We start from the raw sequence: 19,748 nt of genomic DNA on the forward strand, positions 1-19,748 counted from the left end.
CAACATAATGTCTTGCAGGTTCATCCATGTTGTCATATGCTTCACGACTTCATTTCTTTTTTTTAAATTTATCTCCCCCTACCCCCTCATTATCTGCACTTGCTGTGTCTGTTCATCTTTGTTTCTTTAGGAGGCACTGGAAACCGAACCCAGGACCTATGATATGGGAGGGAGCTGCCTAATCGCTTAAGCCACCTCCATTCTCTCCTTTTTGGGTCTCTTATGTTTTCCTCTTATGTCTCTTGTTGTGTCATCTTGTGTCATCTTGCCATGCCTGCCTGTCATGCCAGCTCGCTGTCTTCATTAGGAGGTACTGGGAACCGAACCACAGACCTTCCATGTGGTAGGTGAAGCCCAGTCGCCTGAGCCACATCTGCTTCCGTCTTGATGTTCTTTACTTCTTTAGCCATATTGTCTTTCAACTCATTATTTTGAGTTTGGAAATTTGTGTTCATCTTGGTGATTAGTTGTCTCAAATCCTGTAACTCTTCTGGGGCTTTGATATGTTCCTTTTTGGGGCCATTTCTTCCATTTTCTTTGTATGGTTTTGTAATTTTTTGCTGCTGTCTAGGCATCTGATTAGTACGGTAAATTTACTCAAATGTTCAATTTCTTTCTCTTTTGTAGGGATTTAGTGGCAGGAGGCTGTGTGTTACTGCTGTTCTTTTATTCTTGGTTTAACCTGATCTGGTCTTTAGGATTGTCCTTGTTAGTTGCTCAAATCTGTGCCCTGGACCCAGTAATGGATTGTAGACCTGCTTCCAAGGACCTTGGGGAGGGAGGCTGTAAAGGCCGAGAAAAGCCTCTCTTATTCACTTTTAGTTTCCTCACATGCGCCTTCTTGGTCCGCAGGCAGAAGATGCTCGGCAGCCCTCTCTGTTCAAAGCCTTGTTGCTGTGTGTTCACTGCAGCACTGACAGTGCAGTTTTACAGAGCATCCTGCCTGAGGCTATTCAGAGCCTCACAATTCAGACTTTCTCAGAGGCTGTTCTCCAACATTTACTGACAGGCCCCTCCCTTATTCCTGGGTAGGAAATAATTCCACTCTGCTCTATATCCTTATCAAGCAGTTCCGGTCAATAGGGAGGGTGATTGAGAGGGTCAGATCTCTTTAGTCCTGTGCCAGCTCCCAAGGCAAACAATGGCATTGACCCACCGGGCCTGGAAGTGCTTGGGAGACACAGCAGACCAAATTTGGTGGCCAAAAGTTGAATCAGCCTTAGACTGTGTCCCTCTCTCTTCCATTTTCTGGGACGGTATCCCTGTGGCCTCCTTTGTCTGTAGCTGCCTGGCCTGAGGCCTGAGGATTCAAAATTGTCTGCTCATAGGTTGGGAGAGGGGCATGGGTGAGTGCAGTTACAACTTCTACTCACAGTCTTTCCATCGAGATCTTTACCCCTGTGCCTCTCTCTCTTTAGTGTGGTGTCCAGCCTTCCCCTGGTGACCTAAACACTAGAATTTTTTTTTTTTCAGGCTGTTTCTGCCTGCCCTCTAGTTATTAATATTTTTCTGGTAGAGAAGAGAGTCCCATGTCTTTCTTTTTTTTTTTTTTTTTAAGATTTACTTTTATTTATTTCTCTCCCCTTACCGCTTCCCCCCAGGTTGTCTGCTCTCTGTGTCCATTCACTGTGCATCCTTCTGTGACCACTTCTATCCTTATCAGCAGCACCAGGAATCTGTTTCTTTTCGTTGCGTCATCTTGCTGCATCAGTTCTCCGTGTGTGCAGCACCTTTCCGGGGCTGGCTGCACTTTTTTTCGTGCTGGGCGGCTCTCCTTGTGGGGCGCACTCCTTGTGGGGCGCACTCCTTGCGCGTGGGACTCCCCTACACGGGGGACACCCCTGCGTGGCACGGCACTCCTTGCGCACATCAGCACTGTGCATGGGCCAGCTCCACACGGGTCAAGGAGGCCCAGGGTTCGAACCGCGAACCTCCCATGTGGTAGGCAGACGCCCTATCCATTGGGCCAAGTCCGCTTCCCCCATGTCTTTCTAATCTACCATCTTCCAGAAGTCCCCTAAGGTTTTAAGAGGTGAAATTTCTGGCCTATTTTTTCCATTTTCCCCTCATTCTTACTCTTATCCAGGAAATCTTTATTCGTTTTTAAAAAAATTATTCTTTCTAAAAGGAAGATCTCTAGAATCAGTGGTATTTGTACAAGACAGGGGTTACAAACTCAAACGTCTACAGAGGATTAGCAGACAACAAAAAAGCAGCCTCTGTTTATGCCCTCCAATTTGGTTTTGAAATATTTGGCCCTATCCATTTATCTTTTTTTTCCCCAATTCTGGTCATGATATGGGTACAGAGAAATTTCACGACTCTAAGAAAAGTAGAAATGCAAGTGTGATGGTAAATGGCACCAGATGTTCATCTTCAATACTGGGAAGCAGTGGGGAGTGGTAGGAACTGTGAACTGGTAGGGTCATTCCACTTCTAATGGGGGCCCAGTGTTGCCAAAGTTTTGCTTTTCCAAGATGAAATTTTATGTGAAATTTTACCATTTTTAAACTTTGGCTTAATTTTTTTAAAAGCTGTGTAAGTCGAATAAAACTCATTTGTGGGACAAAGTGATTTCCAGCTCATCAACTTGAAACCTCTGATATATATTTGAGCCGTTGGTATAAGGAGTGGACTCCTGGGTCATCTCACACACTGAGGGCTGGTCTGGGCTCATATGGGGGTCCAAGGGAGCTGTGGTTGGAGGGGACTGCATATGTTTATCCTTGTGGGTGGACAAGGAGAATGGGTCCAAGAAATACAGAGTAAATGCAAGTTACAGAATAATATGTACAGTTTTATTCAATTTATGTAAATTATTCCTAAAAAGATATGTATGCATAAATTTTTCCATGCATAAAAATTTCATCATACAGAAAAAAATAACAGCCCACGGATGATACACAAGAAATTGATAAAGGTACTTGTCTCTGGGATTGTAACCAAATTGGGGGCAGGAAAGGGAGCTTCTGCTTTTTAGTTTATACCCTTCTGTAACATGTATTTAAATAACTTGACAAGTGAAATGGGAAGAGTTGTTGGGAAAGACAATTGCCATATGAGAAGTAAAAGCCTTCAGTGAGGAGTGTATTGAGGAAGATAGAAACAGGTGTGCTCAGGAAAGACTTCTTGGAAGAGAAGGAGGGTTTTAGTTTGCAACAGGGCTATCAGTGCAAAGTACCAGAAATGGGTTGTCTTTTATAAAGGAGATTTATTTGGGATAAAAGCTTATAATTCCAAGACTGCGAAATAGCCAACTTAAGGCACTGTCAGAGGTGCTATCTCACCAAAGTCAGCTGCCACGTGTTGAAGCAAGACGGCCTCAGCTCTCTGCCGAGCTTTGAGCTTAGCTGAGGACAACCAGGCACAGGGCTTGTCTCTCTCTGGGCCTCTTCTATCGGTCCTGGCTGTTCTGCGCTCTTCCTGAGTTGAGCTGTAAGCTACCAGGCAGAGAGCAGGGCTTGTTTCCTCTTGAGCTGCTCCGTGGGCCACGTTTGGGGTTTTGTGCTTAAGCAGCCCTGTAGTTCTCTCTCTTTCGTGGCAGGATCAAACACGGTGGCTTCCTTTTCCTGTATCTGTCTAGCTCTCTCTGTGTCTCCACTTTTATCAGACCCCGCAGGAGGGTGGAGACTCAACATGATCATGTCCCATGGACATAGTCCAGTCAGGAGGCCAAAAGCTATCGTATTAAATAATCTAATCAAAGGTTCTTCAACCGAATTTATTGTAATCAAAGGGTATCACACCTGCAGGAATACATTAGTTTAAAAATATAAACTTTCTCTTTTTGGGATTCATGAAATAACCTGAAACTTATTTCAGGTCGCAGGAGGCCTTCAAAGTTGGACAGAATTCTTTAGGGATGGTGATGGCACCTGCAAAGGCCCTGGGGTAGAAGAGATAGGCTGACTTGAAGGCTGGTAAGGGTATAGGGAAGTGGTGAGAGATAAGGAGGTTCTAGGCAGTGAGGAGCCAGGGAGGGTATGTGGACAGGTGATAGAATGAGAGCCATGCTGTATCATGATTAATCTGGCAACAAGGACAAGGGAGTTTGAAGGCAGGGCCACTCACATGGCCCCTTCTGGCTCCCAGGTATCTGTCACTGATCCATGCTAGGGTGTTGCCTGATGAACAAGGGTTATATCTATATTCTTTTCTTTTTTTATAAGATTTATTTTTTTATTCCCCCCCCCCCCAGTTGTCTGCTCTCTGTGTCCATTAGCTGTGTGTTCTTCTGTGACCACTTCTGTCCTTAGCAGCGGCACCGTATCTATACTCTTGGTGAATAAGCTCATGGAACGTTTCTTCCCTCCATTCATGAGAGTGTGGGCCTCTGGATGCTTGCCGACCTCTGCTGCCGCCCGATGTGGTTCCTGTGTCTCTGAAGCTGGCAAGTGTGTCTCCCCAGACACTTTGGTAAAGCACCTGGCCATCGACTGAAATGTAGCTACAAAGACAAACCCACACTTTGGAGTCAGGCAATCTGGTTTGAATTCTGACTGTGCCACTACTAGTTGTTTGGCACTTGATGTCTTCAGCCCTTGATTTCCTCATTTGCAAAATGAGGATACTACTACTTACCCTCTAGGGTTGTTGTGCCTAACCAGTTTGATACTTAGCAAGTAGGAATGCCCTGCTTTCCCTCTCTTATAGTGTTTACTCTGATTTGTAGTTATATGTATCTGTTTATGACAGTATCAGTCTATTTTATTGGATTGTAGGCATCTATTGGGTGGGAGTGATGGTAGTCTAATCTTGTTTTCCCCAAAGTATAGTGCAAACAAAGCACATAGTAGGGCTACGGGGATGTTGGCTGAATTCAATCTGATTGTAACACCTCATGTAGTCTTTGCAGTATTTTACTTGTGATGGATTAGGATGTATCCATATGCTAGGGTCTCTCCCCTCCCTCTTGTCAAGCCCAGTGCCCTTGCAAAGATAACCTGTCAGGATGCCTCATGAGCCATTCATGCTCTGTGGCAGATGCATATTTTATGGAGTTTAGTGCTAATATAATTTGGGGGCCCTTCTTTAAAAAATATATAAAATTACAGAAAGCATTTAAGCACATGGTAGGGCCCTTTCTGGGGCGCTGAAGAGGCTTGTGAAAGTGAGGGGTCCTCAATTTTGAGTTTTGGTAATGTTACAGTAAATCGTCTTTGCATTCAAAGATGTATAGAACATTAACTACAGGCAGTGTTAGGAGTTAGAAAAGATATGGAGATTTTTAATAGGGAAAAAAATGAGGGTGGGTGGGTAATAGATACAGGTTTAAGTAAAACTGTTATCCCAGGTGACCTTAACAGAATCCCTCGTATTGTTAATTTTTTTCATTCAACAAATATTGATCGAGCATCTACTATGTGACAGGCACTGTGTTGGGAACTTAGGTGTGAAACAAGAAATCCTTGACCCTGCAGAGCTTATATGCAAGTGGTAAACTGCACGTGTGGACCTTCTTGCCTGTCTGAGGATATGGCAGTAAAGAGGATGACTTTGGTGCCTTAGTTTCCCTTTCTAACCCCTTTTCCCTTCTTTCTTAGGCTTGCTCTGGGAAGAAAGCTACCTGGTTAACTGTATTCTGAGAGAGCCTTAATCATCACAATCAGTGATGAAAGAATCATAGGTTGTTAGCAGGGAGGGTATAGTGGTTACAGGTACAGTGGTTTGTAACTGCTGAACCCTTCCCTGCCCTAGCAGGTGTGAAATGTTGATTCTCCACCACAGGCTCTGCTCCAGGGCCAATTTCAGCCATGATGTGGCTGGAAAAAACAGAATGGACAATTCATTCTGACTCCAGAGCTAGTAGGTGTGGGTGTTTCTTATGTCCTGGTTCTGGGCTCCGCGGTGTCAAAGAAAAGCAGAACTGGGTCCTGGAAACACCAAGTGCCTGCCTAGTAAGTATTTGCTCTCAGCCTATGCTCCCCTTGGTTGCAGCAGGGCAGTGACTCAGAGCAGGAATTATGTTCATGCTAGATTTTGTGTGGGGAGTGGAGAGGGAGGAGGGAGGAGAATGAATGAGCAGGGGCAAGTGGCTGCTGGATTTGTAACACCTTGTGCGGCAGCTGTTCAAGAACTGAAACAGAGCAGGAAGGCAGGGAGCAGGGAGGCAGGCTTCACCTCTGCAGGTGGCTGGTTCTCTCCCTACCTGTCTGACCTGAACCAGCTTTCCTTAAGGCTACAGCTGGGAATACACAGTCTCAGACATGGAGCTCAAGGACAGAGTGAGTGTGTCTTCTGCCTTTTCCAGCAACAACAAGAGAGCAGGTTAGTCCTGTACTGGTTTCACGGGGATTTAATTTGCTGCAATGTATTCTGATTCATGAAAGTCAAGAAATGACTTAGGACTGAGAGAAAGGGAGTTTTTGATGGTTGGGAGCACCTGCAGTTACAAAAAAAAATAATCCAATTTAATTAGAAATAAATAGGACAAAAGTATCATTAACTACACTCCATCAAATGTTGTTACAAAGGATATCCTGTTGGCAAGTGAGATCAGGGAATACAACTGTTCTGCCTTTGCTCTTTGTGTTTTCAGTTATGAGTAGTGTTTTTAAGGTTCAGTTTGTAGCTCCACAGAAGACATTAATTTGCAATGAACTAGAAGATACCTAAATCATCACCTGGTCCAACCTTCTCATTTTACAGCTGAGGGACCTGAGCTATTTTAAGAGCATGAAACAGAAGCATAAAACTGGGTGTTCTCTGAGGTTGAAAATGTTTCCTGTGAAGTTTTTAAACTTCCAAAGAATGAAGGCCCTGGCTCCCTGCAGCCATGGGGAGGTGGTTTTTCATGGGCTGCTCTTTCTGAACCATGGGGCTCGTCCTTATGAGGGTACAAAACTGCCCCTGAAGGAAGGCATCTATTGATATTAAACCACTTTGCCTGGTAGGTGAATTCTTTAAATAGAAGTTTAAGCAGGATGCTGAGTGTTGTGCCTTAACTCAAAAGAAAAAAATGTGTTCTTGAGCTTCTACCCTGTGGCGGGCTATTAACACTGAAATTTGCTATGTGGAAGAGGCAAAACAGCTCCAGTCTATGACAGTGGCATTTTAGAGCTAGCAAAAGAAAAGTATGACAGCAGCTGAAGGTTGAGTGTCTACCATAGGCAGGCATGTTATCAGCATTCTTCCTAAGAACCTTGAAGGGTTGGTATTATCTTCTCTTTTTACAGATAGGAAAGCAAGACTCAGAAAGGTCACTAACTCATTCAAGGTCGCCCTGCCTGTGTGTGCACGGCAGAGCTGGTATTTGGACTCTCATCTGTTTGGGGTTCATGCTCTGTAGACCGCATGTTGCCTCTCCAGATGGAGAGTCCAGACCCCTCCTTTTACACATAAGGAAACTGAGGCCTTGAGAGGTTAAGTAGCTACTCAAGGGATGGAGCTCATTGGTAGTAACAAAACTCTACCTCAGCTCCTATTACATTGTTTTTCTGCCAACTTCCTTTTAAAAAAATTGGGGGGAGGGGGAGTGTGTATCTCCTTTTATGCCATCCAGATTTGATTCCTTCTTGGATCAGGAGTTTGCCTTTAATTTTTTCATGGTTTTTGAGATCCTGTGAAGTCAAAATTAAAACTTCCTATTAACCAGTAGCAATCCTAAATATTGGGGGTCCATGTGGGTACCCAGGAAGAAGACAGGTTTCAGTGCAGGTTTCAGGGTCAGAAGAGGTACTTTACTAAACAAATTGGCCACTGAGTGGATTTGAGAACGTCTGGGTAGCCTAATGAAATGTAGCGCTTTTCACATCATGGTGGATGACTTTTGTCTGTTGAATCCAGGGTTTGGAAAGGACAGATTTCTTCTTTGCAAGGTATGGACACTTTAAGCTCACTCAGTAAATTTTGTGTCTCCATCATGTCCAGCTCTGTCTCTGCCAGGCTCTGCCCCTTTTGGCATCTGTACATGGGTAGAGCAGTTACTGGCTGACCCTTCTGGCGGTGGGTTTGGTTGGATTTCAGTGTTGCTGCCTGGTTTGACGTGTGAATGTAAGTCAGATGTGGGCAGTTCAGGAGTGGGAATGCCCCTCGCTTTGGTCAGCCCCTTGGTCCCCAGGGCTGGTGAAGTCTCCCAGCCTGGGTGTAGGCTCCCTCAGGGTCTGCAGGCCCCAGCTTCCCCCACTCTCTGAGGGCTCTATGATGCATTGTACCTCCTAAAAAAAAAAAGGTAAGAAAGCAAGATGGGTTCTGCACGGTCTTTCCCCGAGAGCAATGAGATTCAGGTGTGTTCATGCTCAGGCTGTTGATTTAAAGGAGATCAAGGCAGCGGACTTGGCCCAGTGGTTAGGGCGTGCATCTACCACATGGGAGGTCTGCGGTTCAAACCCCGGGCCTCCCTGACCCATGTGGAGCTGACCCACGCGCAGCGCTGATGCACGCAAGGAGTGCCCTGCCACGCAGGGGTGTCCCTAGCGTAGGGGAGCCCCACGCGCAAGGAGTGCACCCCGTAAGAGAGCCATGCAGCACGAAAGAAAGTGCAACCTGCCCAGGAACGGCGCCGCACACATGGAGAGCTGACACAACAAGATGACACAACGAAAAGAGACACACAGATTCCTGTGCCGCTGACAACAACAGAAGCGGACAAAGAAGATGCAGCAAATAGACACAGAGAACAGACCCCCGGGGTGGAGGGTAGAGAAATAAATAAATAAATCTTTTAAAAAAATAAAATAAAGGAGTTCAAGTGCCTACTCCATGGATATTACTATTTCTGTGCTATAGGAGATAGATGAGAAATAAGTGAATGACTACTCTGAACCCTCCAGGAACTTGAGGATCTTATTGGGGTTGGGTAGAGTGGAGAACAAACACACATGAAATAAGTAGAGCAACACAAGAGAGTGTGTAATCAGTCTCCAAATTGTAGGTTTCCTACAAAATATTCTCGCAGTTCATATAAAGGAGATACATGAGAGGTTTGTATTTTCCTTTTGTGTGTTTTTAATCATTCGGTTATGTCCTCTTGGGTATTTGAGTCTCTCTGTTGAGTTTTATTAATATTAACCCTCCTTTGTAAGGATGGCGGGAAGTTGCCAGGAAGGGCAAATTTCTCCAAATTATATTGTAGGTAGTTGGGGTAGAGCCAAGGATGAAGTGTTCTCGCTTGTTGGTGTCTCATTCTTCCTTCTTCTGGCAGTAAGAGTAGAAGCCAACAGCCTTCTGACAGCTGATGGCCCTTAACTTCTTGTCTCTTTGTTATCTGAGTCCAGACTTCTAACTAGCTCATTTGGAGTCATGGTCTCAGTTTAAGGTAGGAGGCTTCTTAGTCTTTTCTCTTAATTTATTCTGCAAATATTTTTTGAGCACTTAATGTGTGCCATGCACTATTTTTGTCTGATAATGCAGTGAAAAGGGAGGCAAGGTCCTTGCTCTCATGAAATCTACATGCTAGTCAGAGACTGATAATAGACAAATACATAAATAAGAAAAATAACTTATAAGTAAAATAGAGTGATATGGCATGAAGTCACTGGGGACCTGCTTTGGTGAGTGGTTGGAAAGGGCTCTGAAATGGTGATAATTTAGTTGCTATCTGAATGTCAAGGAACCAACTTATGAGAATACAAGGGAAGGAGCGTCGAGGCTGAGAGCACAGAGGTAAAAAGCATGTTAAGTAGGAAGGAGCTTGGTTGAGCTTAAGGTGTGTGCCCTTGTAGGGAAGGGGATGGGTGGTACAAGATGAAGATGGAGCTAGGCAGGGGCCAAGACATCTAGGGTCTTATAAGCCAAGGTAAGGAGTTTGAATTCTACTCTGTTTAATGTGGAGATGTCGGAGGGTTTAAAGGAATGTGATGTGGTCTAAATTACGTTTTTTAAAAGATCCGTCAAGCCTCCAGTGAAGAGAATGGGTGGTAGGGAAGAAAGGGAAGAAGCAGTAAGAGCAATTAGGAGGTTGTTGCAGTTTTATCCAGTCACTGATGACTAAGATGTTGGCTGTAGACATGGAGAGAAGTAGATTAATGCAGGTTGGGTTTTGTAGGTAGAGGCAACAGGACTTAATAATATGTTTTATGCAGAGGTTAATGGAAAGAAAGGAATAGAAGATGACTCCAAGGATTTTGGATAATGATGCTGTTAATGGATATAGGGAAGCCAGGAGGACTACCACATTTTTTGGAAGCGGGTTCATTCTACTTTTATCCTGTTAAATTTTAGATGCTTGTTAGTCATTGCCATGGTCAAAGCATAGTCAGGTTCAGCAATAGTAATTGAGTACCTGCTGTATGCCAGTTACCACACAGATCTCTTTCATAAATGTTCTCTCATTTTATCCTTACAGCAACCTTTTGGAGGGATATTATTATTCCCTTTTGAGGTTCAGAGAGTTGAAGTGGCTTATTCTGGTTTGAACTCAGATCTTCTGGCTCCAGGGCTCTGGGCTGGCTTGTCACTCAGAGCGAATGTTGAACAAGGATTGATAGTGCTGTCTTGTTGGTTTTCACTTGGAGAGAGGATGGGAATGGTGTGTTGGCTCATTGAGACCCATTCCCCATACTCTGAAAGAAGGGCCTGTCAGAGTAATGCCCTGTATAGTGAGCTGTTATAAATCTTGACATTTTAAAGTAGTACAAGCTCAAAAGACCATTGAAGTAAGAGTCACGGCCCTCTTAGGAAACATTTTATTAACAACTTTGAGACTTTGCCCCAAACAAGCAGGATTGTAAAGTATTAACTAAGTAAAATAAAGCAGAAGATGCTTAAGAAAAGTTGAGGGAGTGTGGAGATGCCATACCAACTCTTGACTGCTACTTCTTTACTACCCAAATGAGAACTGAAGAAGTGGCAATTTCTTGTGTTCTTGGAGCATTCTTAGGTTACTCAGAATCCTTGGTTTTCTGGAGACACTGGGATTTAGAATAGATAGTCCAGTGCTTTATCAAGCCTGGAGGCAGTGCTGAATGTGGCTTCAGGGTCAATGTTCTGGGGTCGCTTCAAGGAGCCACAAGGTGCAGAATGGCAAATGCTGCTTCACATACCAATGAGAAGTGCCTGATGGAGGCCCTCAGCAGGCTTTTAAGCCACAATTTTTTATTACTTTTAAAGTCTTTTTACTCTTCCTTATGGCATAAGCCAGTTAAGAGCTCATGCTGAGGGAGCAGATTTGTCACATTCTCAGCACACTAATCCGACCACTTCAGAATCCCGGATTTATCAGGGTGCTCTGACCTCCTGCATTGAGTAATACTTGGACTTCTTGCCACACTAAAAAAAAAATTGCCTGCTAAGTAATTGGAACCTTACTGTCTAATCAACCAGAGTCACTGCTCACGTAGTCAAAATCTGTATGAATAGAAAGTTAATCTTGAGAAAAATGTGCAAGAAATGAATGGTAGGACTCATTTACGTTTCAGCTAGCCCTGTCCGTGGTTGCCAGTGGGATCTTTCTTGTATTGTGCCCAAATACATCTCCAGTTTCTCTGGTCCTCACTTTATTCTCTTATCCAAGTCTCTTGTGTGCTCTCAGGCTTCTTTAGGACTAACTAAGTCCTTCCCAGCCCTGGCTTGTGAGGACATGTCTGTTTACGTGGATGGTTTCCAGTGGCCCACCTTCGTGGGGTTCTTCCTACTCTGTCACCATCCATCCGTGTTCCTTGGTCCTTTCCCAGGTGAGACTGGCTGCCATTCAACTTCGAGGGGGGTGCTCCTGGGAGGAAGGCAGGAGGATGACAACAAAGAATAGGCTGTGTTTTACTTCATTTTCAAAATTACTTTCTTAGTCACCTGAAGAGAAACAGAAGCCCGTGTATGGAAGAGAGTTTCTGTGCTCTCTTGAAGCCAGCCACCTGGCTTCCAGCCAGGACATCTCTGCACCACCGAGGAGCAAGGTGGCAATTCAGGTTTAAGAACAGGTATTTCAGGGTATGTGTTTGTGCCTGCTAAAGGCTTCTTTAGATAGGGTGATAGGACATGAAATTCTTCATGGGTTTTATAATCAGGAAATAGAGAAGGTTGGAGCTTCTCCAAGGGATTTCTGAGCTGAGGGGTGGGGAATAGCAAGTAGAGCCTGAGGACTTTGCATTTTCCAGATAGTTTTGGGGTTCTAGAAGTAAAATAGATGGCCTTTGTTTAGTGAGTGTTTAGTGAGTCTGGAAAAGTGGGAAGAGCTTAGAAGGGTAGTCATTGGGAACTATTTGGAAAAGGCTTTGGAGCACAGGAATTGACTGTGGTTGTGGGAAAATCCTCTCCCCTCACTCTCCTCACTTGTAGTCTAGTGTGATGTTACATAAAACCTACCTTACTGAATATTTGGGAAGATCAAATGAAAAAGCACAGGGACCTAACTCATATTCTTTTGCTTAAAGAGTGTTGAGCCAAAAGCTCTGCTAATAGCAAGCCTGTGTGTTTGATCAGATAAATACAATTTTAAGACCTTGGTATTCAGGCAGTACTCGTCTGGTTCATCTTTTTTCTCAATGTATGGATCTTTTTTTTCTTTCTTTCTTTCTTTTTAAATAGCTACTCACAACCCAGAGCCTTGGTCTTCTTATCTGTAACATGAGGATAAAAATATCTGCTTAGCCTACTTCAGTGGACAATGGGTCAACTAAGATGATGAGCAGGACTCCACTTCCAGCTTCATGTAAATGCTGGAGGTAGTGATGATGCTGTGGCTGGTAACTCCCTTTTGGCAGACAGTGCAGTATCCGTATTAGGGAAGAGAGGTTGGGGACCTACCTCTAAGTCTGATCAAATAGCAGCTAATTTTTGTCCACATTTTAAAAGTATCTTTTTTTCTAATGTTAGAGGGCAAAATTCATTTTAGTGCCTACACCTTCCAGCTCTGAATTCATTTGCCCAGGACTCTGGACTGATTTAAGCTTGGGGGTGAGGGCCACAGGAGTTGCTATTAAGTTTGCAAGGTGTCAGTGAAGTGCCTGCTGGATATTGCTTTAGGCATAGAAGATTGGCTCTTGGCCCTCAACTACCAGAGATCCACCAAGATGACCTTGTGGCTGGACCAAAGACTGACTGGGGACTATTTGAGGGCCACACAAGCACTTTCATTCAGACCTTTGGCCTTGGGCAAATGGGGAAGAAGGAGGGAGGGAGGGTAGTGGCCAGATAGCACTGTTTCTCTGAAAGCTTTAGGGCTTTCTCATCATGACCAGGAAGTTACCAACTAAACAGACTCATAAGGGAAAAGGGAACAGTAGATTATCATACAAAGAATTTAGAAATAGAAGACCTGGCTTCATATCCCAGTCTTATCGCATCTTACCAAAGTTATCCTGAGCAAGTCACTTAACCTTTCTGAGCCACATTTCCTCACTCATAAAACGGAAGTTGATGATGGTAATAGCTGGGAAGTATAAGAAAATGCTTTGTAGACTGTAACATACTTTAGAGGTAATAGTGGTTAGTGTTGTTGTTGCTTTATTGTTATGTTCTTTATGAACAGTGCATTTTTTTTCCTTAAGTGGGAATGAAGCAAGTCCAGAAAGAGGGCTTAGATTATAGTTTGTGTTTTTTCAAATTCTCTGGTAAATAGAGATGATTCTAGAAGAACCTGGGTGTAACTACAGTCTAACCTTTAGATGTGGTGCAAGGTACTGAAACAGTTGTTATGGGGACCTGCTTCTCTTCCTTCTCTTGATACTTACGTCTTACCTATTTTTTTTTTGGGACGACCAGGCTCCTGCCTGCCAGATGAGGTCATAGGATTGCAAGGGCTCATCTGGGACCAGGAGCTGGGAATTCAGAGGCTGGCTATGGTTGGGAGGAATGAAGGTGTTGTGCAGGTGGTGCACAGCTGCAGGACCCAGAAAGCAGCCGAGCCATCATGCTCCTCCAGCTTCATGTTTGGCTTGTTAAGATTCAGGCTGCTCTAAATCTCAGTAACTAGCTTATCCCAGATCCCAGAGTACAGAGTGCTCTGACCAGGCCACAGGAGCAGAGTAAGAAAAAAAATGTTTGTAAGCCTAGAGATTTTTTCTTCTTTAACCTTTCTGTAATGCTGTTTTAGACCTAATAATCTCTAGAGAGACTCAATGCTCAATTTGAAGATGGGGCTAATATCTTAACACTACCAGACAGAGGTGATCTCTTGACTCTGAGAGTGAACACATCTTAAATGTCTGTATTAGCAGCCTTCAAAAATGTCTATACTTTTTGATTCAGTAATTTTATCTCTGGGGCTTTACCCAAAGAAATTATTTGAATTGCAGAAGAACCCTATACTCGATGATGTATCAATTACAATATTAGGAGGCGGGGCACCTAAAATACCCAAAGTTAGAGAAATGTAAACCTATCTAGAATGTAAGCACTGTAAAGGTAAGGACATTTTTGTTAACTACCATATCCCCAGCACTTTAAGCAAATCTGGGACACAGATGTCCAGTAAACATTTTTTTGAAAGGTTATGTGAAGAAAAAGTTTTATTTATATGATTATTGTCCAGCTATTTCAAATGAAGATGTCTTAAAGACATAGAAAATTTCCTGTTAGTAGGTAGTAAAATAAATAGGATATATGTTTTATATACAGTATAATCACTTTTTTAAAAAAAAAAAAGTAGGAAAAAAAAAGCTTAGAAGGAGAACATACCCAGATATAGCTCCAGATGGTGAGATCATGGGTGACTTTTTTTCTTTCTATAGTTTCTAAAATTTCTAAAATGATCATGTATTAATTTTGTTACCAGGAAAAATTTTAAATAAAGAGTATTCTTTTATTTGTGGAGCAAATCAGCAGCCTCTAGAGCCAGCTGCCCCAGAATCAATTCCTCCCTTTTTAAAAAGCGAGGCAGCCTTTGTCGATACACAAGACACCTACACATTTTGTTTGTGTCTGTCAGCTTAGCATGGAAGCTAGTCCTCCTAACTTCAGGGTGACAGAAACTCCACAGTGTTGAAATTGTACAGGACACGTTGCAGAGTCATGCCCGTACATTTATATCCCGTCAATGAAATGAAATGACAATTCGTAGTAGGGAGAGTAATTTTAAGAAGATAGAATTTTCTGGGTGGGTGGTTAATTCTTAGAATTCCTTCCTTGGTTCACATTGTTGAAAGCTGTTGAAAGTGCTGCCTGTTTTCTTTCATTCTTGTTTTAGCTTGTGCCATCTTAAACTAATTTTTGGTCCACCTCTCAGTTTGTTGAAGTAAGTACTTCATGGAATGTCTCTAAGATGGAGTGTCTTCTTGGAGCCAAAACTTCCATAGAATTAAAATCCCTGGACAATCCAGTGGTTTTAGCACAGTGAGCTCTACCAGCACTGACTATGACCTGTCAGCCTCTATATTCTCTCCTGATGGCAGAGTTTTTCAAGTTGAATATGCTGTGAAGTTTGTGGAAAATAGTAGTAAAGCTACTGGAATCAGATGTAAAGAGGGTGTTGTCTTCGGGGTAGGAAAAATGAGTCCTTTCTAAACTTTATGAAGAAGGTTCCAACAAATGACTTTTTGTGTTGAATGGCATGTTGGAATGGCAGTAGCAGGTTTGTTGGCAGATGCTCATTCTTTGGCAGACAAAGCAAGAGAAGATTTCAACTTTAGATCTAACTTTAGCTATAACATTCCACTGAAACATTTTGCAGATAGAGTGGCCATGTATGTTCATGCTTATTCACTCTGGTGCTGTTAGACCTTTTGGATGCAGCTTCATGTTAGGGTCTTAAAGTGTAAATGACGGTGCACAACTCTACATGATTGATCCATTGCATGTTTCATATGGTTATTGGGGCTGTGCTGTTGGTAAAGCCAGGCAAACTGCAAAGACAGAATTGAAAAGCTTCAGATGAAATAAATGACCTGCTGTGATGTTGTTAAAGAAGTTGCAAAAATAATTTACATAGTACATGATGAAGTTAAAGATACTGTTTGAACTAGAGCTCAGTTGGGTTGGTGAATTAACTAAAGGAAGACACGAAATTGTTCCAAAAAGATATAAGGGAAGAGCAGAGAAATATGCTAAGGAATCTTTGAAGGAAGATGATGAATCTGATGATGATAATATGTAACATTTACATCTGCTTCTGTTTTAAATTTCTACTACAATCCCATGTAAACTAGTTAACCCTATGGATTATTATATACCCAATAACAAATTTTCATTAAATTTTTGTCTTAGGGGAAAAAAATCCCTGCCTCTTTGGTGGGCTTTGTCACCTGAGCTGGAAGTTCTTGGTTTTTAAATGCATCTGAGTTCTGACAGACAAGTGTGTTTTAGAGAAAAAAGACCCCACTTTCTTATCCTGGTTGGAATCTTTGATGATTAGGGGTCCCCAAACATTACTGACCTGTCATTGTGTCTGTAATCCCTTCCATTATATGCCCTCTCATTCATCACTTCTCTTTCCCTCTCTCCCTTTAGCCATAATCAGCAGACCACAGCGTTTAGGCATCCTGTGACTGGGCAGTTTTCTCCAGAAAATAGTGAATTCATTCTTCAGGAAGAGTAAGTACTTATATTTGTTCTCCTCATTCAGGCAGAGTTATGGAACTTAAGGGCATTTGCTGAAAGAGAAACTTGCTGGACTATTTTCTTTCTCAGAGAGAGGGGCTAGAGTGGGTTTGATTAAAAATGAAATGCAAGATTGTTTTCAACCTTCAGACTTCTTTCAGTGGAAAGATATGTATGAATAGAGATGATATTGGGATTTGCTGTGACTAGTATTGTCAGAGCCTCTCAAAAACTCTAGGACCCAAATATACCTGGTTTACTGAAGTGTCATCTAACACACTAGCTGTGCTCTGAGAGGACCCACTCATCTGGTGTAAAAATCCCTTAAATATAGCCTCAGCCAGAGCTAAACGAGACTCTCCAGTAAGAGTCAAAAGCCAGGGTGTAGAAAGACCTGGGTTTGGGAGACCTGTCCCTGACCATTTTGAATTCTTTTTGTTTGCTTTCCCTAACACAGGAACCTTCCTACTCTTCAGCCCTATTTCACCAGGGCCTCTGTGGTTCACAGAGCCAGGTTCTACTACCCAGAGCTTGTCTACTTAAAACTGCATATATCACCCAAGCGTCCGTGTTCTTCTTCACACTCCCCAACCCCCCCAAAAGGCAGTGAAACGTATGTTCCCTTCCCTTCATCTGAGATATTTCTGTTTGGAGAACAGCATTTCCGTTTAAGAGGCTAATAAAGGGACATTGGCCTTGAGCTTTTTTGTTTTCTTGTTTTTCCAAATCATTTTCCTCTGTTCAGTCACCTAGACCAAATATAATCTTTAATTTTAGACATTTATGTTTTACAGCACTTCCCTCCCCTAATACTTATGCCCTTATACTTTTTATTATGGAAATTTTTGAACATATGCGAAAGTAAGGAGGGATGGTAATGAATCTAATGTGCTCATCATCCACCTTCAACAATTTTTAAGACTTACATAATTTTGTTTCCTCTATACTCTTTCCCCTCCCTGGATTATTATGAAGCAAATTCCAAACATATTTCATCTCTATTGTGTTTTCACCTTAGAATCATTATCCTACAGAGCTCTCAAAGCTAGAAGTCTAAAATTAAGATAATTTTAAATGTTCATTGCATGTTTACTTTATGCCAGGTAGTGTGCTGAGGGCTTTACTGCATATCACATTTAATACAATAATCCCAATCGGTAGACCATCGTCACCTTTTCTTATTTATTTATTTACTTATTTATATTTTTACTTTAAAAACAGTGTTTTGTGGTAACATAAATAGAACATAACATCTCCCATTTTAACCACTTTCAAGTATACAACTCAGTGTGTTAATTCACAATATGCTACCATAACCACCATCCACTACCAACACTTTTCCATCATCCCAAACAGAAACTCTGTACCCATTAAACACTAACTCCCAATTCCCCACTGCACCCCTGCCTCTGGTACCCTGTAATCATCATCACCTTTAGGAGATGAAGAAGTAAAGTCACTTGCCCAATGCCACACAGCTGGAAGGAGAAGAACCAAGATATCAGCCCAAGTTAACCAGACTAGAAGGTCTGTACTCCTCAGAGTGGTGTTTACTTAATTCAGCTCCAACCTCTACCTTAGTCTGAGGCTGCTTGCTAAATAATTTCGGTGTTCATGGTCCATGGACTATGATGGCCAGACTCTGGGATTTGGGGTTCTGACTTTGGAAGCATTAGTACTGTTAAAGAGAGAGTGTATGGAAGGTAAAGATCATCTTGTCTCCTCGACTGAGAAAGAACTGCTGTGTAAAGATGGAGCTGGAATGTGGATTCCCCAGATTCCAGTGGATTCCCCAGATTCCAGCTTGGAATGAGTTTGATGATAGAATCCTAAAGGTCAGAAGCTTGTGGGTTCCATCTCTTTCCATTAAGCGTTCTGGAGATAATGTGCTTTGTGCCCTTCTGCGCTATTTAAGATCTGGGTAGAGACCCCATTACAACACTTACCTGGGGACGTTACCATCTTCAGTAATAGCTGCTAGAATGTCTTCGTCCATTTCCACTCATTCTTTTTTTTAAAAAGGTTTTAATTTTATTTTATTTTTAATTCTTTTTTTTAAAGTTAATAGATCACACAAAACATTACATTAAAAAACATATGAGGTTCCCATATACCCCACTCCCCACCCCCCATCATTTTTTAATTGTATTTGTGTTTGAAGATACATAGATCCCAAAAAATGTTACATTAAAAAAATATAAGAGGTTCCCATATACCCCTCACCCCACTCCTCCCACATCAACAACCTCTTTCATCTTTGTGGCACATTCAGTGCATTTGGTGAATACATTTTGGAGCACTGCTGCACTGCATGGATTATAGTTTACATTGTAGTTTACACTCTCCCCCAGTCCATTCAGTGGGTTATGGCAGGATATATAATGTCCAGCATCTGTCCCTGCAATATCATTTAGGATAACTCCAAGTCCCGAAAATCCTCCCACTTCACATCTCTTCTTCTCTTTCCCTGCCCTCAGCAACTACTGTGGTCACTTTCTCCACACCAGTGCTACAATTTCTTCTATTACTAGTCACAGTAGTTCTATAGTAGAATACCAGTAAGTCCACTCTAATCCATATTTTATTCCTCCATCCTGGGGACCCTGGGATGGTGATGCCCACTCCACCTCTATATCGAGAGGGGGCTTAGATTCCACATGGATGATGGATGCAGTTCTCCTGCTTGCAGTTGGGCACTCTTGGTTCCATGGTGTGGTGGTTGACCATCTTCACCTCCCTGTTAGTTGACCTAGGTAAGTCCAACAAACCAGAGAGTAGGAGTTACAAATCTGCTGAGCCTCAGGTCCCAGCTGGCACATGGCCAGTCCAGAAATTCAAATCTTCTGAGTATGCACCAACCCTAGCACCAACCACAGGTTCAGTAAAAGTGACAGAAGAGGCATGTGTAGAGAGGCACATCTGAATCCAACTCCATCACAGGAACACAAATTCCAAAGTGGGGCCCACTGACATGGCACTGAACTCCAGAGCCATCAAAGTAGATACAACCCCATTTCCTCTCATTCTTAACAGAAGACTTCATCTCTTTCAGAAAGGATAGCCTCTTGTATCCTATCAAAAGCTCTCAATTCCTTCTAGTTCTAAGCAAAAGTTGTACCTTCTTTTCAAGAGTAACTTCTTCCCACTAGATTCCATTTCCCAGAGGTCAGAGAGGGTGCTTGAGACATTCCTTGACCCCCAAGATAGGCAGGAGGTGCATCAGGCATTGAGATTTAGGGAGGAGGCTTATGAGCTTATGTGACCGTTCCTGCTTTTATCCATTAAACAAGAATTAATCCCTTTGAACCGTTTAAGGTCTGTGCTGTACTCTGCAGTTA

The 19,748-nt window shown here is 42.7% G+C and overlaps 1 protein-coding gene across 20 annotated transcripts in view; it reads left to right on the forward strand.

Annotated features, from left to right (window-relative positions):
• The window catches only part of PLEKHA7 (pleckstrin homology domain containing A7), a 256,276-nt gene that overhangs the window by 146,894 nt on the left and 89,634 nt on the right, over window positions 1-19,748 (forward strand). For 18 of the 20 annotated variants that reach the window (XR_011649935.1, XR_011649936.1, XR_011649937.1 and 15 more), the window contains one exon: window positions 16,321-16,404. Coding sequence is in view for 13 of the 20 variants with exons in the window: in XM_071218169.1 (XP_071074270.1) it covers window positions 16,321-16,404 (84 nt within the window). In the remaining 7 variants the exon portion in view is untranslated. Of the gene's footprint in view, window positions 1-6,045; window positions 6,268-11,528; window positions 11,613-16,320; window positions 16,405-19,748 lie in introns of those variants that run through there. The other 2 variants (XM_071218170.1, XM_071218171.1) reach the window with 2 other exon arrangements.

The sequence above is a fragment of the Dasypus novemcinctus genome, chromosome 10 (genome assembly GCF_030445035.2).
Source record: "Dasypus novemcinctus isolate mDasNov1 chromosome 10, mDasNov1.1.hap2, whole genome shotgun sequence".
NCBI lineage: Eukaryota > Metazoa > Chordata > Mammalia > Cingulata > Dasypodidae > Dasypus > Dasypus novemcinctus.